We start from the raw sequence: 20,632 nt of genomic DNA on the forward strand, positions 1-20,632 counted from the left end.
AACTTCTTGACAATGTTGCGCACAGTGGACAGAGGAACATTAAGATCTCTGAAGATGGACTTGCAACCCTGAGATTGTCCATGCTTGTACACAATTCTTGTTCTCAAATCCTCAGACAATTCTTGGCCATGACCGTATGTATTTGGTTTATGATAGCAGATGCCTTTATATATAATTTCTTTTAAAGCAATAAAAACTTGGAAGGGGTTCTAGCCCTTCCCCTCTCTTTCCGAAACGGAGTGAAAACATATTGGAATACATTTTAAGGCAAGCCAATCTTTTTTTAATTTTGTTTTAAGTACTCAATCTTAAGGGTTTATTAGAAAAAAAACAGTAAGGGACGGGCAAAGTTTAACAGCTTCAGGTTCATTTATACTTGATTATAATATTTTAAAGAATCCCACTCGTCATTCACTGACCACTCCCAATCTCACCTAAAGGCATTTATGCAGTATGTAAAAAGGTGGAAGCAAGAGTATTAGCTTTTACATTTGGTCACACAGAATCATCTTACACAATGATGTGTCTTCTGCAATTATTTTTTATCTTCGCGACCTTTGTAATCACAGGTAAGTGAAGTGGAAGTATATATATATATATATATATATATATATATATATTATTTTAGAATTTTTTATACATTCTATTTTGTTTTCTAAGTTTTTTTATGCTTTAGAAAACAATTTTTTCTTTTGAATTTTGATCTCATATTCTTGAGGTGATTATTGCCGTATAAAGAAACCATTGAGTACTGTCCATGATACTTTTTTTTTATTTGCACTAACATGCAATTATTTGGGACAAGCTTTTGGGGTGTACCCCCTTCTTCAAGGTCCAAGAAGTACTATTTCAGAAAGTTTTAGCAGATTGTACATTTTGCTAAAACTTTGTGCATTAGTAATGCTTGGACCTTGAAGAAGGGGGTACACCCCAAAAGCTTGTCCCAAATAATTGCATGTTAGTGCAAATAAAAAAATTATCATGGGCAGTACTCAATGGTTTCTGTCTACATCTCATATGCTAATTCTAGCTTTCTTGTTTCCTCCGAGGAGTTGATGTGGGGAGCCGTGGTAGTTCATTCATTCTTCGTGTCAGTATATCTGCTTCCTCGTACATTCTGTACAGACATACTGACATCTGCAGGAGATCTGCATGGCACCTGAAATCTGCTTATCGCTGGTGCAATGCTTTCTAGGCTACTGCAACCAAAAAGAATAAAATTCAAATTTTTTTACCTGCAAAAAAAATGTGTATTTCTTCTTTTTGGTCGAAAGGTGAACTTATCCTTTAACGCTGTTTTGTGAGTTATTTACTAAACATTTTTGCTTTTTGGGGTAAATACCACGTGATAGAGAATTGGCATTTTCAACATCGCAAGTTGCAGTGCTTTCTATAATGCCAACGTGCTATAACAATTCAAGAAAAGGCTGAAATGCTGACAGCTGTATAATAGTAATACATTTGTTCTCTTTCAGGTCAATCTTTGACGTGTGATAATTGCTTTAGTTTGGGCTCAGATTCCTGCACAGCAACTACCAATGAAGTCTGCCCATTCGGCTATCTGTGTTCATCTCAGTATTCAGTCGCCGTAATGAGTATGCAGATGATTTACTGTTTATTACGAACGTGTTTGATTTGCAGTATTTTAGCACATTTCATAACATTTTCATTTATTGTAGCATCTTACTTGAGCAAGAAGACAGTCAGTACAATTCCTTACATAACTGTATGATGGCCAATAACACCATTCAACCGATGTGTCGCCTTATGATGGCCACTAGCACTCCATTTGAAATCAGATTCAAGCAAACTGATTTGATTGTCCAAGGTGGAAAATGATCCATTTTTTGGCATCGATTGGCAGCACAGAGATGCTCGGTCCATGAATACAATCTTAAATGATCAATCACATCTCTGTTTCCATCATCTTCTAAAAATATAATCGTAGGCTATGATCGCAACTTTCACTATTGATCAAAACTCACTTCCCCCATGTGTGGCATATCAATCACATGGGTTATCAACTACAGATCGATTATTCCTATCGGAAGAGATTGATCTGAAAGGAAAGGAAATTGATTGTTTATTGATTCATTTACGGCCACCATTACGCTGACTAGATCTAGTTGCATCATTATACAAGTTTCATACAATGCAGCTTACTCAAGTATTATGAAAATGTGTGCACATGCTTTTAATGCAAACTATTAAACAGGTTGGTTTGATTAGTCGCACGCTGGTCGGGAAGTTGAGCTGCAAATTTTTCTCTTTTGTTGTTTGACATGCGTCGCCCTTCCATGTGCTCCTTGCTGTGAAGGCCAGTTAAAAATTGGGGCAATTTCCATTTGTTTGTACTATTGATATACAGGTGAGGGGATGCACTGGATACCTTGGCTGCCATTGGGCTATGTGCTGGGTGTCCAGTACGCCCCTGTGCCTTTAAGGTGGGGTAGGCTCCGTCTGTGTCTACCTGCCCTCAGTCTATCCATTATTATACACGTGTTTCTACTATGGAGGCTCTCAAAATTGATAAAGTTAGGAACTGCAGAATATCGGGGTGCTGTGAAGACGCTTTGAAGCTTACACATGTATTTGCAAATGTGTGCAAACTAAACCCCTGATTTTAATGCAAACAGGACATTTCGGTTGGTTGCAAGCTGGTCGGTAAGTTGAGCTTGGAATTTTTCTCTTTTATTGTTTGACAAGTTTCATACAGTGTCGCCTCATAGGTCACACAAAATTGTTGTTTCAATTGGTCCCAGTTGAAAAAAGAAAGATTGTTTTTGAAATGTATGTCAAGCCAATTTTTTTTTAATGTTTGAATTGGAATAGAGAAGGATTAGAACCCCTGTCTGGTTTTCACAACTTTCTGGGGCTCTGGGTGGCTGAGGGGTGTTTTTACCACCCCCAACCGCTACCTAAACTAGGATGTTCAGTTTCTCAGGGCTGCACACATGCCATGTTTTACTTTGCAACCACAGCACAATGGGTCAGCATTTTCAGGGTTAAAACATGCAGTGGGGAGGCAATATATCACCTCCTCACCACTTGCCATCGTAGATCATTTTTCAGGAGGATGGTAAGGACTACCACCTGTGTGAATGAGCCCTTAAAGAGAAAAAATGAATTGAAACACACTTTAAATTAATTTAGTGCCACCCTCCCCACAGATTGCTCTCTTGTCTATGCTTCCAGGGAACATGTAAAAAAAAAATAAAAGTTCACTTGTTCACTTTCCAAAGAGAAATGTTCTCTTTGCTTAGTGAATGAGGTGATTCACTTTGCAGAGATTACCCAATTATATGCAAGGAAATTAAAAACAGTAGTTTTCCACACGATTTAACGATGGAAGTCAGCAGAGCTTCACTTAAGCTTAGCTAAAAGAAAATCCCTTTCCAAAGTGAACATTCCTATTTGTCTTTAGTAAATCCACCCCATTGCCTCTCTCAGCTACAGAGATGATCTCCTGGCATTGGATAAATCTTAAACTCCATCCCTTTGTGAAATAGCCTTGGGTCCTTAAAGAGTAATTCTAGTTGTGTACTAAAATATGCAAATTTCCTTGTGTAGGTGTTGTCAATGGAGTAAAAAAATTCTTGTGTTGATGGTATCAATGGAGTGAAAGAATGTCCCTGTGTTGGAGGTGTCAATGGAGTGAAAAATAGTCCCCATGTTGGTGGTGTCAAAGCAGAAAAAACTGTCCCTGTGTTGGAGGTGTCAATGGAGTAGCAAAATGTCCCTGTGTTGGTGGTGCCAGTAGAGTAAAATATGTCTCAGTGTTGGAAGTGTCAATGGAGTGAAAGAATGTCCTTGTGTTAGAGGTGTCAATGGAGTAGAAAAATGTCCCTGTGATGCTGGTGTCAATGGAGCAGAAAAGTGTTTCTGTGTTGGAGATGTCAATGGAGTGAAAAAAATCCCTTGTGTTGTTGATATGTCAATAGAGTGAAATAATGTCCTTGTTTTAGAGGTGTCAATGGAGTAGAAAAATGTCCTTGCCTTGGAGGTGTCAATGGAGTAGAAAGATGTCCCTGTGTTGGAGGCGTCAAAAAAGTAAAACATGCCCATTTTCTGGTGGTGTCAATGGAATTAAAAATGTCCCTGTGTTGGAGGTGTCAATGCAGTAGAAAAATGCCCCTGTGTTGGTGGTGTCAATGGAGTTATAGAATGTCCCTTTGCTGGAGGTGTCAAAGGAGTATAACATGTTCCTGCGTTGGAGCTCTCAATGAAATAGAAAAATGTTCCAGTGTTGGTGGTGTCAATTGAGTAGAATAATGTCCCTGTGTTGGTGGTGTCAATGGAGTAAAAAATGCTCCTTTGTTGGTGGTGTCAAAACAGAAAAAAATATCCCTGTTTTGGAGGTGTCAATGGAGCAGAAAGGTGTTTCTGTGTAGGAGGTGTTAATGGAGTAAAAAGATTTCCCTGTGTTGGAGGTGTCAATGGAGTAAAAAATGTCCCTGTGTTGGTGGTGTTAATGGAGTGAAAGAATGTCCACCTGTTAGAGGAGTCAATGGAGTGAAAAATGTCCCTATGTTGGTGGTGTCAAAGCAGAAAAAAATATCCCTGTGTTGGAGGTTTCAATGAAGCAGAAAACTGTTCCTGTGTTGGTGGAATCAATGAAGTAGACAAATGTCCATGTGCTGGTGGTGTCAATGGAGCAAACAAAATGTCCTTATTTTGGTGGTCCTAAAGCAGACAAAATGTCCCTGTGTTGAAGGTGTCAATTGAGTAGAAAAAAATGGGGTAAAAAAATGCCCCCTGTTAGAGGTGTCAATGGAGTGAAAGAAAATCCCTTGTGTTGGTGATGTCAATGGGGGCAGCACAGTGGCTATATAGTTAGCACTTCCACCTGGCAGTACTAGGGTCATTGGTTCAAATCTCAGCCACGGCACCTCCTGCCTGGAGTTTGCATGTTCTCCCTGTGCCTGCGTGGGTTTCCTCCGGGTACTCCGGTTTCCTCCCACACTCCAAAGACATGCTGGTAGGTGAATTGTCTCCTGTCTAAATTGGCCCTAGTATGTGTATGTATGAATGTGAGTTAGAGACCCCTTGAGGGTTAGAGACTAATGTGAATGTATAATATATATGTAAAGTGCTGTGTAAATTTATGGTGCTATATAAGTACCTGAAATAAATAAATAATAAATAAAGTGAAAGAATGTCCCTGTGTTGGAGGTGTCAATGGAGTGCAAAAAAAGTCCCTATTTTGGTGGTCTTAAAGCAGACAAAATGCCCCTGTGTTGAAGGTGTCAATTGAGTAGAAAAAAGGTTCAAGTTTTGGAGGTGTTAATGGATTAGAAAAATGCCTCTGTGTTGGTGGTGTCAATGGAGTGCAAAACATGGTGCTGCACTGTTGTTGTCAGTCTGAGGGAGACTGACACCAGCATCCATGCTACTTGACTGAAGGGGAGAGAAACTTGAGACTTGATACACACAGTGTAGGAAGACACAACTCTAGTCCCTGATATGCAAGGGTGGCTCCATAGGATACGGAAAGACAAAGGAGCCACCCTTAAACAGGAAACTTGGCACAGTACCTATGGCACCAGCTAAAACTAGTAGATAGGCAAGTATAAAAAGATGAAGAAAGTGAATACTCCGTAAGCGTTTCAATTATCTGCGGAAAGTGCTTACAAAGCTGAGGGGTTTAATATCACTTTAAATTATATGCTTTAGAACTCAATTATTTACTTTTAGTGTAAGGTTACAGTGTGCAATTTTATACAGTAGAACTCAAGGGCTTAGTGCAACACTGAAACACAAAACTCTGTAAGAAGAATTTATTTTCATATATTTTTTGCAGGTTCTGTATCCGGCCAACAATTTGGCAAATCTTGTGCGCCACAAGCATTATGTGGTGTCACTGGATCTTACACGGGTTCACGTGGCACAGAGAGGAGAGCCATCACATGCTGTGACACGGACAACTGCACTCCAGCCACGCCCAAATGTAAGTTGAAGGAGAACGTTTGTCCAAATGATGACCAAATGATTACACTGTATAGGCAGCAATTAAAATGTTGGCTAATTAAACACCCTAGCTAATAGGCAAGATGTTGTCAAATAAAAGGTCACTGATAAAGGAGACATCTACCAATGCCATTGTAAGCCATGTACCGGGGTGGGCTCCCCAGAATACAGTGAAGTCACGAACGAGGAAAGCAACCCCAACACCAGCTTTTGCCACGACAGAATTTTACTTAGATGTGGCAAATAAACACAACCACAAATGCTGGGAACATACAATAAATTTACATACACCCAGCCCAAAGACTGAGACCCTTGTGCTGCACAGCACGGCGCCTTCTGATGGATGAAGGTAGAAAGTGAAGTAATTTACCAACTGGGGGGCACTTCTAAGCTGCCACACCTTACCTGTTATTACCCTACAGAGCAGGAATCAGTGTATGGGGGTACGGTATGGGCTAGCCTGCGGTGCAGCACAACAGCTTACAATCTTACACAAATCTACAGTATTCCCCCCCCCATAACTGGTCCTGTAGCTCGTGCCTGAGTATTCCTTCTGAGCAAAACACCAGTCTGGCTTGAGTTTGTAGGATTTTATCAGCTCTCCAATGTGAAATGTCACTTTAAGTTGTGGAGTCCTTCCAATGATCAGTAACAACACTTGTGGCTTGACACAAACAGAGACCCTAACTAACTAACTATAGGCCTGGACTCAGTCTCTAGGCGCCAACACTGAAATGAGGTGCGTGCACGATCTTACTGACCCGGGTCTGCTTTGCATCCGCTGGTGACTCTGAACAGAACAAATGTCTCTCCAACAAGCATGCGGTCTTGCCGTATATATGTTGCTTAGTTCCTCTGCTCTCATCAGCATTCCTGGCAGCAATCTCATCAGCATTCCTGGCAGCAACTCTGGTTAAGGAGGGATGCTCTCACACCTGGATGTCATCAGATTCTCAGCTCTTAATTGTTCTGTTTTTCATACTATTCCTGATACAGATTGCTCAGTAAATTTCAGTTGGTAAAATAAGTTTTTAAGTCCATCCCAGGAGCGGACTGACAACTCATGGGCAATAGGGGATCATGGGGCCCCTGTGTCCTTGTCCAAACTCAAAAAAGCCTATGAAAAAGGTACCAGGGGCCTCTCATGGGGCCCCCTACTGACCCCGGGCCCTCGGGCAGTGCCTGAGTTTCCAAATGGGCAGTCCGCCCCTGGTCCATCCATGACCATATTATAGTCACATAGACATGCAGTAACTTAGCTGCCCACTGAAAGGCAATTATTATGCATTAGCTGATCTTTCCCCTTTTCTATTTTCATAAGTACCGGACACAAGTTCCAAATCTAACGGAGTGTGGTGTCAGCAGTGTGTATCAGCAAATTCAGCCACCTGTACCGGCAGCTTGGTGCAGTGTACCGGAGAAGAGACCATGTGTCTTTATTCATCTGTACTAACATCAGGTGAGTTAATGTTGTTCTCCAGACAATCTGGTATTTGCAAGGATAAAATGTCACTATCTGGAATTTCGTTTGTTATCCTCATTACTAGAGATGAGCGAATCGAACCTGGCGAAGTGGAATTCGTTTCGAATATTAGGAAAAATTCGATTCGCGTCGAATCCGAATATTAGCAAACTTCGGATGCACAAATCGAATTTTCCCCGATCCGCTGATTTTCATCTCTTCTACAGCTGGCAAAAAGTGTCCCTGCAGAGAGCTCCGCTATTTCTGACAGTTCTCTGACAGTTCCTTCACATTTACAGCGGTTGAAACATTGTATCTATTTGTTTCCATTTAGGATACAGATGTTTTTATTCGGAAACAAATAGATACAATGTTTCAACCGCTGTAAATGTGAAGGAACTGTCAGAGAACTGTCAGAAATAGCGCAGCTCTCTGCAGATACACTTTTTGCTGGAATGGAATTCTTCTTCATCCTCATCCTACTTCTTCTTCTTCTCCTTCTTCATCCTCATCCTACTTCTTCTTCTTCTTCTTCTTCTTCTTCTTCATCCTCATCCTTCTTCTTCTTCTTCATCCTCATCCTACTTCTTCTTCTTCTTCATCATCCTCATCCTCATCCTACTTCTTCTTCTTCTTCTTCATCCTCATCCTACTTCTTCTTCTTCTTCTTCTTCTTCTTCATCCTCATCCTCATCCTACTTCTTCTTCTTCTTCATCCTCATTCTTCTTCTTCTTATCCTACTTCTTCTTCTTCTTCTTCTTCCTCTTCTTCTTCATCCTCATTCTTCTTCTTCTTCTTCTTCTTCTTCTTCTTCATCCGCATCCTACTTCTTCTTCTTCTTCTTCTTCTTCATCCTCATCCTTCTTCTTCTTCTTCATCATCCTCATCCTACTTCTTCTTCTTCTTCTTCTTCTTCTTCATCCTCATCCTACTTCTTCTTCTTCATCCTCATCCTACTTCTTCTTCTTCTTCTTATTCTTCTTCTTCTTCATCCTCATCCTACTTCTTCTTCTTCTTCTTCATCCTCATCCTACTTCTTTTTCTTCTTCTTCTTCTTCATCCTCATCCTACTTCTTCTTCTTCTTCTTCTTCATCCTCATCCTACTTCTTCTTCTTCTTCTTCATCCTCATCCTACTTCTTCTTCTTCTTCATCATCCTCATCCTACTTCTTCTTCTTCTTCTTCATCCTCATCCTACTTCTTCTTCTTCTTCTTCTTCTTTTCTTCTTCATCCTCATCCTACTTCCTCTTCTTCTTCTTCTTCTTCTTCTTCTTCTTCCTCTTCTTCTTCATCCTCATTCTTCTTCTTCTCCTCTTCTTCTTCTTCTTCATCCGCATCCTACTTCTTCTTCTTCTTCTTCTTCTTCATCCTCATCCTTCTTCTTCTTCATCATCCTCATCCTACTTCTTCTTCTTCTTCTTCATCCTCATCCTACTTCTTCTTCTTCTGCTTCTTCTTCATCCTCATCCTACTTCTTCTTCTTCTTCTTCTTCTTCATCCTCATTCTTCTTCTTCTTCTTCATCCTCATCCTACTTCTTCTTCTTCTTCATCCTCATCCTACTTCTTCTTCTTCTTCATCCTCATTCTTTTTCTTCTTCTTCTTCTTCATCCTCATCCTACTTCTTCTTCTTCTTCTTCTTCTTCTTCATCCTCATCCTACTTCTTCTTCTTCTTCTTCTTCTTCTTCATCCTCATCCTACTTCTTCTTCTTCTTCTTCTTCATCCTCATCCTACTTCTTCTTCTTCTTCTTCTTCTTTTCTTCTTCATCCTCATCCTACTTCCTCTTCTTCTTCTTCTTCTTCTTCTTCATCCTCATCCTACTTCTTCTTCTTCTTCTTCTTCTTCTTCTTCATCCTCATCCTACTTCTTCTTCATCCTCATCCTACTTCTTCTTCTTTTTCTTCTTCTTCTTCATCCTCATCCTACTTCTTCTTCTTCTTCTTCATCCTCATCCTACTTCTTCTTCTTCTTCTTCTTCTTCTTCTTCTTCATCCTCATTCTTCTTCTTCTTCTTCTTCTTCTTCTTCTTCTTCATCCTCATCCTACTTCTTCTTCTTCTTCATCCTAATCCTACTTCTTCTTCTTCTTCATCCTCATTCTTCTTCTTCTTCTTCTTCTTATCCTACTTCTTCTTCTTCTTCTTCTTCCTCATTCTTCTTCTTCTTCATCCTCATCCTACTTCTTCTTCTTCTTCTTCTTCTTCTTCTTCTTCTTCTTCATCCTCATCCTTCTTCTTCTTCTTCTTCTTCTTCATCCTCATCCTACTTCTTCTTCTTCATCCTCATTCTTCTTCTTCTTCTTCTTCTTCTTCTTCTTCTTCTTCATCCTTATCCTACTTCTCCTTCTTCTTCTTCATCCTCATTCTTCTTCTTCTTCTTCTTCTTCTTCTTCTTCTTCATCCTCATCCTACTTCTTCTTCATCCTCATCCTACTTCTTCTTCTTCTTCTTCATCCTCATCCTACTTCTTCTTCTTCTGCTTCTTCATCCTCATCCTACTTCTTCTTCTTCTTCATCCTCATCCTACTTCTTCTTCTTCTTCTTCTTCATCCTCATCCTACTTCCTCTTCTTCTTCTTCTTCTTCATCCTCATCCTACTTCTTCTTCTTCTTCTTCTTCATCCTCATCCTACTTCTTCTTCTTCTTCTTTTCATTCTTCTTCTTCTTCTTTTCATTCTTCTTCTTCTTCTTTTCATTCTTCTTTTCATTCTTCTTCTTCTTCTTTTCATTCTTCTTTTCATTCTTCTTTTCATTCTTCTTCTTCTGCTTTTCATTCTTCTTCTTTTCATTCTTCTTCTTCTTCTTTTCATTCTTCTTCTTCTTCTTTTAATTTTTCTTTTCATTCTTCTTCTTCTTCTTTTCATTCTTCTTTTCATTCTTCTTCTTCTTCTTTTCATTCTTCTTCTTCTTCTTTTCATTCTTCTTCTTCTTTTTTTCATTCTTCTTTTCATTCTTCTTCTTCTTTTCATTCTTCTTCTTCTTCTTATCATTCTTCTTTTTCTTCTTTTCATTCTTCTTTTCATTCTTCTTCTTCTTCTTCTCATTCTTCTTCTTCTTCTCCTTCTCCTTCTTCTTCTTCTTCTTCTTTTCATTCTTCTTCTTCTTCTTTTCATTCTTCTTCTTCTTCTTTTCATTCTTCTTTTCATTCTTCTTCTTCTTTTCATTCTTCTTCTTTTCATTCTTCTTCTTCTTCTTTTCATTCTTCTTTTCATTCTTCTTCTTTTCATTCTTCTTTTCATTCTTCTTCTTCTTTTCATTCTTCTTTTCATTCTTCTTCTTCTTCTTTTCATTCTTCTTTTCATTCTTCTTCTTCTTCTTTTCATTCTTCTTTTCATTCTTCTTCTTTTCATTCTTCTTCTTCTTCTTTTCATTCTTCTTCTTCTTTTTTTCATTCTTCTTTTCATTCTTCTTCTTCTTCTTTTCATTCTTCTTCTTCTTCTTATCATTCTTCTTTTTCTTCTTTTCATTCTTCTTTTCATTCTTCTTCTTCTTCTTTTCATTCTTCTTCTTATTCTTCTCATTCTTCTTCTTCTTCTCATTCTTCTTCTTCTTCTCCTTCTTCTTCTTCTTCTTCATCTTCTTCGTCGTGCCCCGTGACTGCCCAAATGAGTGAAGTGTGCGGTGATTCTAAGATCGACGGCACTCATCTGCATGTCATACTGACTGACAGTATTATTTCTCTTCCCCAGCAGACTCCAAGGGCATTTAAATTAAAGGTACAGTGTTCTGCACTAATATAAAGGCTCTCTGAAGCCTAGAAACACCCTTTTTATAAGTTAAATTTGCAGCGAATAAATTCGCATCGAATCAAATTTATTCCACAAATTCGGCGAATCAGCCGAATCGAATTTTTGAATAATTCGCTCATCTCTACTCATTACCAATGAAAGTTTTCTCGTTACCAAATTTTGGCAAACAATTGGAACATTTCAATAAACGGCACTGGAGTTAGTATGGAGGGCGAAATCAAGGTTTTATTTTTTTTAATTCTTTCATGGGTTTTAAACGGCTCCTGCAGGTTATAGAAGCTCCTTTCAATTATTCTGGACCTGATCTATTGCCCCAAAAAAATGTCCCTTCCCCATGAGCCGGAAATTATCAGGTCTGCTTTAGTTCCACTCAATCTTTTTAAGGTCAAAGCGCACCAATTCAAGGAAAAGGCTCACCCTTCTATTTTTACTTAGGTTTGGCATTGTTTTTTATCTTATTTTTAGTCTTGCTTGCCTCCTCCATTTTTGAGTTGTTGCCTCTTCAGTGTCATCCTCATCTGATTTATTTCCTTTAAGTAGACTAACAAGATCTTGTAGTGCTCGTGCCTCTAGTTCATGAATCTGTTTATACTCTGAGAGTAAATTATTAAAAGCTTTAAGTAATGCTTGATGTAAAAATACATTTAAATCCTTGAGAACCTCAAGGTATGGCCAAAAGTATTGGGACATCTGCCTTTACACACACATATGAACTTTAATGGCCCCCCAGTCTTAGTCCGTAGGGTTCAATATTGAGTAGGCCCCGCCCTTTGCAGCTATAACAGCTTCAACTCTTCTGGGAAGGCTTTCACTAATCACTAGATCACTAATGCCTAGGGGCAGATTGACAACTCATGGGCCCCCAAGCATTAGGGGATCATGGGGCCCCTGTGTCCTTGCCCAAACAAAAAAGCTATGAAAAGGGTACCAGGGGCATCTCATGGGGCCCCCTACTGACCCTGGGCCCTCGGGCAGTGCCCAAGTTTCCAAATTGTCAGTCCACCCCTGCTAATTCTCCATTATTATATGGCTAAGACACTAACTAGACCAGGGGTGGGCAAACATTTTGACTTGAGGGCCGCAATGGGTTCATATATTGGACCCGGGGGCCGGACCAAGAGTAGATGAATGATGTGTATGTGTCATCTATAGTAAGTATAGTAATATTCCCCCATAGTAAGCATAGTAATTAATCCCCCATATAGTAATTAATCCCCCATATAGTAATTCATCCCCCATAGTAATTCATCCCCCATATAGTAATTAATCCCCCATAGTAATTCATCCCCCATAGTAATTAATCCCCCATATAGTAATTCATCCCCCATAGTAATTCATCCCCCATAGTAATTCATCCCCCATAGTAATTCATCCCCCATAGTAATTCATCCCCCCATAATAATTCATCCCCCCTATAGTAATTCATTCCCCATATTAATTCATCCCCCATATTAAGTCCCCAAGTCCCCCCTGTGTCAATTTACTTACCTTTGCTCCGCGTGTTCCTCTCGCCGTGTTCCCGCGCCGTTCCGGTCATCAGGGCGGACTGTGAGAGGAGCCTAGCTCCCCTCACGTTCGTCACGCTGCCCCGCCTACACACATCCTGACAGCCATCCTGACAGTATCACGCTCTGCGGGCCGGATTAAAAGGTCCGCCGGGCCGTAGTTTGCCCATTGCTGAACTAGACACTGCAATTTTTAGTGGTTTTTATTTGGCTGCTATGTATGTGAGTCCATTAATGGAAGGTATCTTTATATATTCCTTCCAATATTTTTGTAGTTAATTTGCTGATTTATTATCAATATAATTTTGTACACCTCCAAAAAGCTACTCTGCATGGGTGATTAAATACCTTCTTTTAGCAGTCTGTCCATTACAGCTGTTGTATTTTTTTTTTTTACACATACTATGTGACCTGTTATGCAAATCAGCGCCCTTGAAAAACACATCCCGATTCACATATGTGAGCCAGGGCAAAAAGTTAATTTCCCACATCTGTGGCTTGTAAAATTAGTGTCTGTGTATAAATAGTCAATGAGTTTGTTAGCTCTTACGTGGATGCACTAAGCAGGCTAAATACTGAGCCATGGGGAGCAGAAAAGAACTGTCAAAAGCACTGCGAAACAAGGTAATGAAACTTTATAAAGATGGAAAAGGATATAACATAGATATCCAAAGCCTTGTATATGTCAGTCAGTACTGTTCAGTCACTTATTAAGATATGGGAAATTTGGGGATCTCTGGATACCAAGCCAAGGTCAGGTAGGCCAAGAAAGATTGCAGCCACAACTGCTAGAAGAATTGCTTGGGATACAAAGAAAAACCCATAGGAAACCTCAGGAGAAATACAGTGTGGTTGTTTCAAGGAGCACAATACAAGCATACTTGAGCAAAAATAGTTGGGTTGCCAGAAAGAAGCCAATTCCACAAAAAAAGCCTGGTTACAATTTTCCCAGAAACACCTTGACATGCCCCACAGCTTCTGGCACACTGCAGTCTGGAGTGAAGAGACCAAAATAGAGCTTTATGGTCACATAGGTTTGGAGAGAGGTCAACAAAGCCTATAGTGACAAGAATATCATCCCCACTGTGAAGCGTGGTGGTGGCTCCCTGATGTTTTGAGGGTGTGTGAGCTCTAAAGGCATGGGTAATCTTGTGAAATTGTCTAGCAAGATGAATGCAGAATGTTATCAGAAAATACTGGCAGACAATTTTCATTCGTCTGCACGAAAGCTGCACATGGGACGCTCTTGGACTTTCCAGCACGACAATGACACAAGGCCAAGTTGACCCTCCAGTGCTTACAGCAGAAAAAGGTGAAGGTTCTGGAGTGTCCCTCCCAATCTCCTGACCTTAATATCATTGAACCACTATGGGGAGATCTCAAATGTGCGGTTTATTCAAGATGACCAAAGACTTTGCATAACCTGGAGGCATCATGCCAAGATGAATGGGCAGCTATACCACCTGCAAGAATGTGGAGCCTCATAGACAACTATTGCAAAAAACTGCACGCTGTCATTGATGCTAAAGGGGGCAATAGACAGGATTAAGAAGGAAGGGGAGGCAGAAATTTGAACAGGGGGCATTTCATTGGTTTACTTGTTGCCATGTTTTGTTTTATGATTGGTCCATTCTGGTATGACCTACAGTCACAGAATAGGAATCCCATAAGACATACAAGAAACAGGTTTTGCCGGCTCGCTCATGTGTTCGTTAAAAATTGTACATACTGATACTACCAATTCTGCAAGGGGAGGCAAACTTTTGAACACATAAACACAAAAAACAGCGCAAAAATTAAATAAATAAAAATAATCACAAATAAATAAATGTCCGTGCAAAAATATATATATAATATTTCAAACATAAGTCCTTATTTTCCCAAAAGGATTTTCAAAACAATGTTCCAAAATGTGCTTCCACCTAATCACCACGTGAAAAATAATATTGACCGCACTCACCAGACGGAGGTGAGTAATAAGCCTCATAGGATATAAGGGATCCTATAGCCCCTCAGGAGGAACTCAAATCGCCTTCACCCTGCTTAGATACAGCAATCGACTCCACTCTACTTCTCCATGGAATCCTCAATAGTGTGCAAGGAAAGAAAGGCTACATAGTGTAATACTGCCACTCAATACCATATAAATCAATAGAATAAGGACACTCACATGTTTCAATAAAATAACAGGCCTTGTTTAATAGCCTCAAAGGAACAAGTTTCCAAATTGTAAATATAGGGATCTCACGCTTTAAGGATCCCTGTAGAGGATGACCAGCTTTCCACCTCAAAAATGGCTGCTTGAACCGCAAAAGTCGGCGTGCGTTCCAAATACCGGAAGTGACGTAGGCCAAGAAGACGGCAGACCGGAAGTGCGTCAACGCGTTTCGCCCCACCCACAGGGCGTTCTCAAGACCTTTTGAACACAAATGTAATGTTAGATGTTGAGGAAGTGAAGAAATTTAACTAAAGCCTTTCATACAAATGGACAAAAAAAGTGGAAAGATATCATTTTATTTTAATTTTTAATTAGGAAGTGAAAGGAATTTCCTCCAATGAGAAACACACAAAAAAATGTTTTGGCTATTCAGACACTTTAAAATATTACTAGCTGAAGGCCGGCAGTATATGTGAGTTTGAGTAATCAATCTTCCCAGCAGAGAAGTAAGTTACATTTTAAGCTATATTTTCTAAGCTTTAAAAACTGCTATTAGTAGCAGCGAGGGTCATTGAGAGCTACAAATTTATTTATTTTTTTTATTTTTTTATTTTTTTTATTTAATAATGGAAATCCTGAAAACATGACCTGTTGGGGGTCCATGAGGACTGGAGTTGAGAAACACTGCCCTAACCCTCAAGGGGTATACAATCTGAAGTCCCTAACTTACATTCATATACTAGGGCCAATTTAGACAGGATCTAATTAACCTACCAGCATGTCTTTGGAGTGTGGGAGGAAACCAGAGCACCCAGAGGAAACCCACGCAAGCACAGGGAGAACATGCAAACTCCATGCAGGAGGCACCATGGTCGGGAATTGAACCCATGACCCATTTACTGCAAGGCAAATGTGCAAACCACTAAGCCACTGTGCTGCCCTACCAATAACAGTCAATAGTAACTTGTTGTAGTAGCAACCAACACATGCATTATAACTTAGTGAATTGAGCCTTACTGTTTATGTGATTTTAAGAAAATAAGGCTTTCAACAGTTAACAGCTCATTTCTATGTGGTTTTTTTTATTATTTTATGGTGCCATTATCTGGTACTTTCACAGTAAGAAAAAAAAACTTAATGGTGCAAAAAATTGCGTAAAGTAGTCTTACACTAGAAGAATTTCATTACATTTTTTTGTGCTTTTTTTAAGAAAGATTGATTGATTTTCTAATGGTTAGTGGAATCAATGTTTGTTTCCAATCACAATGATGCATATTCGCACAAACTGTCATTAGAATAGCTACTAGTTTTTTACCAGCTTTATAGTGCAGATTCATAAACATATATATATATAAAACCATATATAAGGTGCAGCGCTATAATAGTAAAATGGCATATGTGACATATAAAATGTATATAAACACTAAAGTGCAAATATCAAATCACACTGCGGTGAAGTTATGTGAGATGAAAAAGTCCCAAAATAAATCAAACGTGGGGATCCAAAAGATCCTAGTAGGTGCGTGGGATGAGATTCTGTGTAGCACACGGTGAATCTGAGGTAAAAATTGCGCACTCACCAGAAGTGCGTCAAAAAAACGCATGTAAGGTTTATCCTGTGATATCAGATAGCGATCATCAGTTGCCAAGATAGGGATAGAATCCGTGTGCTACACAGAATCTTATCCCACGCACCTACTAGGATCTTTTGGATCCCCACATTTGATTTATTTTGGGACTTTTTCATCTCACATAACTTCACCGCAGTGTGATTTGATATTTGCACTTTAGTGTTTATATACATTTTATATGTCACATATGCCATTTTACTATTATAGCGCTGCACCTTATATATGGTTTTATATATATATATGTTTATGTATTTTATTGGAAGGTTTTCTCTTGGTTACCTTTTGGTGTTCTAGCCGCTTTGAGATCTCCGGATAGCGCTCGCTTTTTATCTTTTGCATTATAGTGCAGATTGTGCAGAAGTCCTTGGCTAGGTCATTGTCCCACCCTCAGGCTGTGATTGGACGATGAAAGAGAAAAAGCAGACTGATGAGATTTACTTTCGTCTCCTGTGAACATATCCCTTCTCATCACATCTGAATGGAAAATGCCCATTTGGTCCCTAGTGCTGCTCCTCCTTCTCTCATTCTGAGTGCTGCTGTATAGAGGATGAGGCTGTTATCAAGTCAAATTCAAACATTTTAACTGCTTGCATTAAAAATATATTTAATAATGTAGTCAAGAAATGCCCGCAGAGAAAAGAAGAAAAGAATTAGCGCAGGGCAGGCATGACTAGGCCCAGAGTGGGAAGGAGGACATGTAAGGGTTAATGATAGCTTAGGGGGTTGGTAAAGGATAGCTGGGGGATCTGCTTGGTAGAGTGAGAGTGTAGGTGGGGTCTTCTGCACTTTAGGGTGGGGTGTTCTGGTGAGGGGCGTCAGTCGGAGCTGGACGTGGGAGAGAGAGCTTCCCTCCCGCCCTCCCTGTTTGGTGAGTGTGTGTTCCCCCCGGGGGGGGGGTATTTCGGTTCCTGGGCGGGGGTTGGTCTTTGGAGGCGGTTCTTATCTTGGAGGTACAAAAATGGTGTGGGACCCATCGTTGGTATGGTGTGCCCGGGAACACTCCAGTTAACCAAGGTTTAACTGGAAGGTGGTGGTGCTGCACTGCGGACGGTATGGTTGTCTCCAAGCTGGTTGGAGGCCTAGTGGAATATGGTTGTCCGTAGGTGCATTTCGGATCGTTTTGGGGGTGCCTTCAAAGACCAATGACAACTATTTATGTTTATGTTGTAAGGAATGGTTGATGTGTTTAAACTTGATTTGATAATAAAAGGCCGTGTTGGCCATTTTACTCCAAAATTGGTGTTATGTTTTCTGTAAGTATAGTAAGTAAAGGGGATTGGTATGGAAGGGTAATGGTGGTGTAGTGGGGTCTGGATGAACCTATCTCGGGTGCACTAGTCATGAATAGACAGATGCATTAAATTGGTCTATTTTATGTCTGCTTGGAGCTTAGCATTAAGTGAAGCAGTCATGTCATTTACAAAAATAATTCCAATACTCACCATTCTCACTTCTTTTTACAGGATCAGTGACTTCTTATGCGTCTGAGCGAGGTTGCGCTTCTAAAGGTTACTGCAACACGGGGAACACAACTTCCACCTATAGTGGTATAACTCAAAAAGTCACATATATCTGCATCGCTCCTAACTCAGCTACTACTTTCAGCACCACTACCCCATTACCAAGAAGAATGCTGCAAGTACTACTGCTACAGCCACTCCTATACTTTTTCTGTTTGTCATTTTAACAATTGCTTTCTAATTACCTGAGATAAAAACAAAGTTGGCATTTTCTTTTCTGGAATTGTATTTGTGATTATATTGTACTATAAGGTACCTGATATTGCCGAGTTTGGTAGATGCCAGAAAGGAAAACCCCCTAACTGTCTCTCCTATCCCTCAAGGACTTTAACAGATCTGTACTCCTGCTGTGCCCATTATTATAGTGATGATAACAGAAGTTGCTGGAACACACAATAGTCAGGAACATCTAAAACTCCCAGGTGGACAGGTCTCACTGTCGGTGTATCCAAGTAATATAATAAGATGGGGTTGATTCAGCCCACCAGACTCCCACCTCTAAGTAGACTTTATTGTCCAGGAGGCAATGTGACTTCTCTTTCTTGTGGCCACTGTGATTGGCTCTCACAGTGGTCACATGATAGGGAGCTCATTGTGCTGGCTCCCAATTAGAATCCGTGACCAAAAGTTGCCAGTGATGACTTAGTCAGTTTGTTGGGAATGTGCAGTGTGTGTGTTCTCAGGATACAGGCCATCATGGTTGCGTTTGTGCAACCATTGGACTTTAAAACCCATTTATATGGGCAGCACTGTGGCTAAATGGTTAGCACTTCTGCCTGGCAGTAATAGGGTCGTTGGTACGAATCCCAGCCACAGCACCACCTGCCTGGAGTTTGCATGCTCTCCCTGCGTGGGTTTCCTCCAGGTACTCCGGTTTCCTCCCACACTCCAAAGACATGCTGGTAGGTGAATTGGATCCTGTCTAAATTGGCCCTAGTATGTATGCATGTGAGTTAGGGACCTTAGATTGTACGCCCCTTGAGGGTTAGGGACTGATGTGAATGTAAAATATATATATGTAAAGCGCTGCGTAAATTAACGGCGCTATATAAGTACCTGAAATAAATAAATAAATCTTGCCGCCTCATATTTGTGTTAGGCGGTCTGCAAGAGCTTAACGAGACACTGCCATTTAGACTGTTCGAGACAATGTGACAGTGTCTGTGTAAAGGACCTCTCTCGCCCAATAGTACTTAACTTTCCCACTCTTTAAAATACACAATGTACAGTAAATGGTGCTGAGAAGTAACAATAAACACCATGATATATGGATACAACATTAGTAAAACGTCCATAAAGTCCATAAGTTGAGCACTATATTGTGACAGTTACCCATAAAGTGAAGCATGAAAAAGGCAACAGAAGGGTTTGCCAGCCTAAGTGCAGTATTAAAAGCAAATTTATTATAAAAACAGCCAAATCACTACTCACAACCGTTGTAAGTGTATAAATGTATATGGGTAAGCTGTATCCCAAGGAGATGTCTTAAGGGAGCCGGTGTAGATCCACTGGAGCTCAGACAAAGATGGCCGTGTGGGATCGTGGGCCATCAGCTGAGGACCCCGTACCCACCGTGGAATGCGCAGAAGACTAGACCAGAAGTGACATCCATTGGGAGCACAGGGATGAGTCGGGTGACGTGTTTCAAAGCTTCCGCTTTTTCTTCAGACCTGGTCCCCTAAGACAGTGGTTGGCAAGCCGCGGCTCGCGAGCCACATGCGGCTCTTTACACGCTTTAATGCGGCTCTTGTGTGCCGGGCGCCCGCTCCCCTCCCTCCTCTCGGGCGAGGAGTGTGACTGTGAGAGGAGCTGGGCTCCTCTCACAGTCCGCCCTGAAGACCGGAACGGCGCGGGAACACGGTGAGAGGAACGCGCGGAGCAAAGGTAAGTGAATTGACACAGGGGGGACTTGGCTTACTACTTGCTACTTACTTACTATTACTATATGAGGGATGAATTAATATGGGGGATGAATTACTATATGAGGGATGAATTAATATGGGGGATGAATTACTATAGGGGGGATGAATTACTATGGTGGATGAATTACTAAATGGGGGATGAATTACTATGGGGGATGAATTACTATAGGGGGGATGAATTACTATATGGGGGATGAATTACTATGGGGGATGAATTACTATGGGGGATGAATTACTATATGGGGGATGAATTACTGTATGGGGGATGAATTACTATGGGGGATGAATTACTATAGGGGGGATGAATTACTATAGGGGGGATGAATTACTATGGGGGATGAATTACTGTATGGGGGATGAATTACTATATGGGGGATGAATTACTATATGGGGGATGAATTACTATGGGGGATGAATTACTATATGGGGGATGAATTACTATGGGGGATGAATTACTATATGGGGGATGAATTACTATGGGGGATGAATTACTATATGGGGGATGAATTACTATGGGGGATGAATTACTATATGGGGGATGAATTACTATGGGGGATGAATTACTATATGGGGGATGAATTACTATATGGGGGATGAATTACTATGGGGGATGAATTACTATATGGGGAATTAATTACTATATGGGGGATGAATTACTATATGGGGGATGAATTACTATATGGGGGATTAATTACTATATGGGGGATGAATTACTA

The 20,632-nt window shown here is 40.4% G+C and overlaps 1 protein-coding gene across 2 annotated transcripts; it reads left to right on the forward strand.

Annotated features, from left to right (window-relative positions):
- The first annotated feature begins 505 nt into the window (after window positions 1-505).
- Window positions 506-18,217, forward strand: LOC149432766 (phospholipase A2 inhibitor NAI-like). 2 transcript variants are annotated; one of them, XM_089664985.1, is made up of 6 exons: window positions 506-569; window positions 1,476-1,595; window positions 5,801-5,947; window positions 7,289-7,426; window positions 17,938-18,065; window positions 18,101-18,217. In XM_089664985.1, the coding sequence occupies exons 1-6, from the start codon at window positions 518-520 to the stop codon at window positions 18,173-18,175; spliced, it is 660 nt and encodes a 219-aa protein (XP_089521111.1). In that variant the 5' UTR covers window positions 506-517; the 3' UTR covers window positions 18,176-18,217. The 2 variants fall into 2 exon arrangements, with proteins under 2 accessions (XP_089521111.1, XP_089521110.1); XM_089664984.1 differs by having other exon boundaries at window positions 17,938-18,217.
- The last annotated feature ends 2,415 nt before the right edge of the window (window positions 18,218-20,632 follow it).

The sequence above is a fragment of the Staurois parvus genome, unplaced genomic scaffold (assembly GCF_062004578.1).
Source record: "Staurois parvus isolate SC_StPar_1 unplaced genomic scaffold, SC_StPar_1.0 ptg002113l, whole genome shotgun sequence".
In the NCBI taxonomy this organism is placed as follows: domain Eukaryota; kingdom Metazoa; phylum Chordata; class Amphibia; order Anura; family Ranidae; genus Staurois; species Staurois parvus.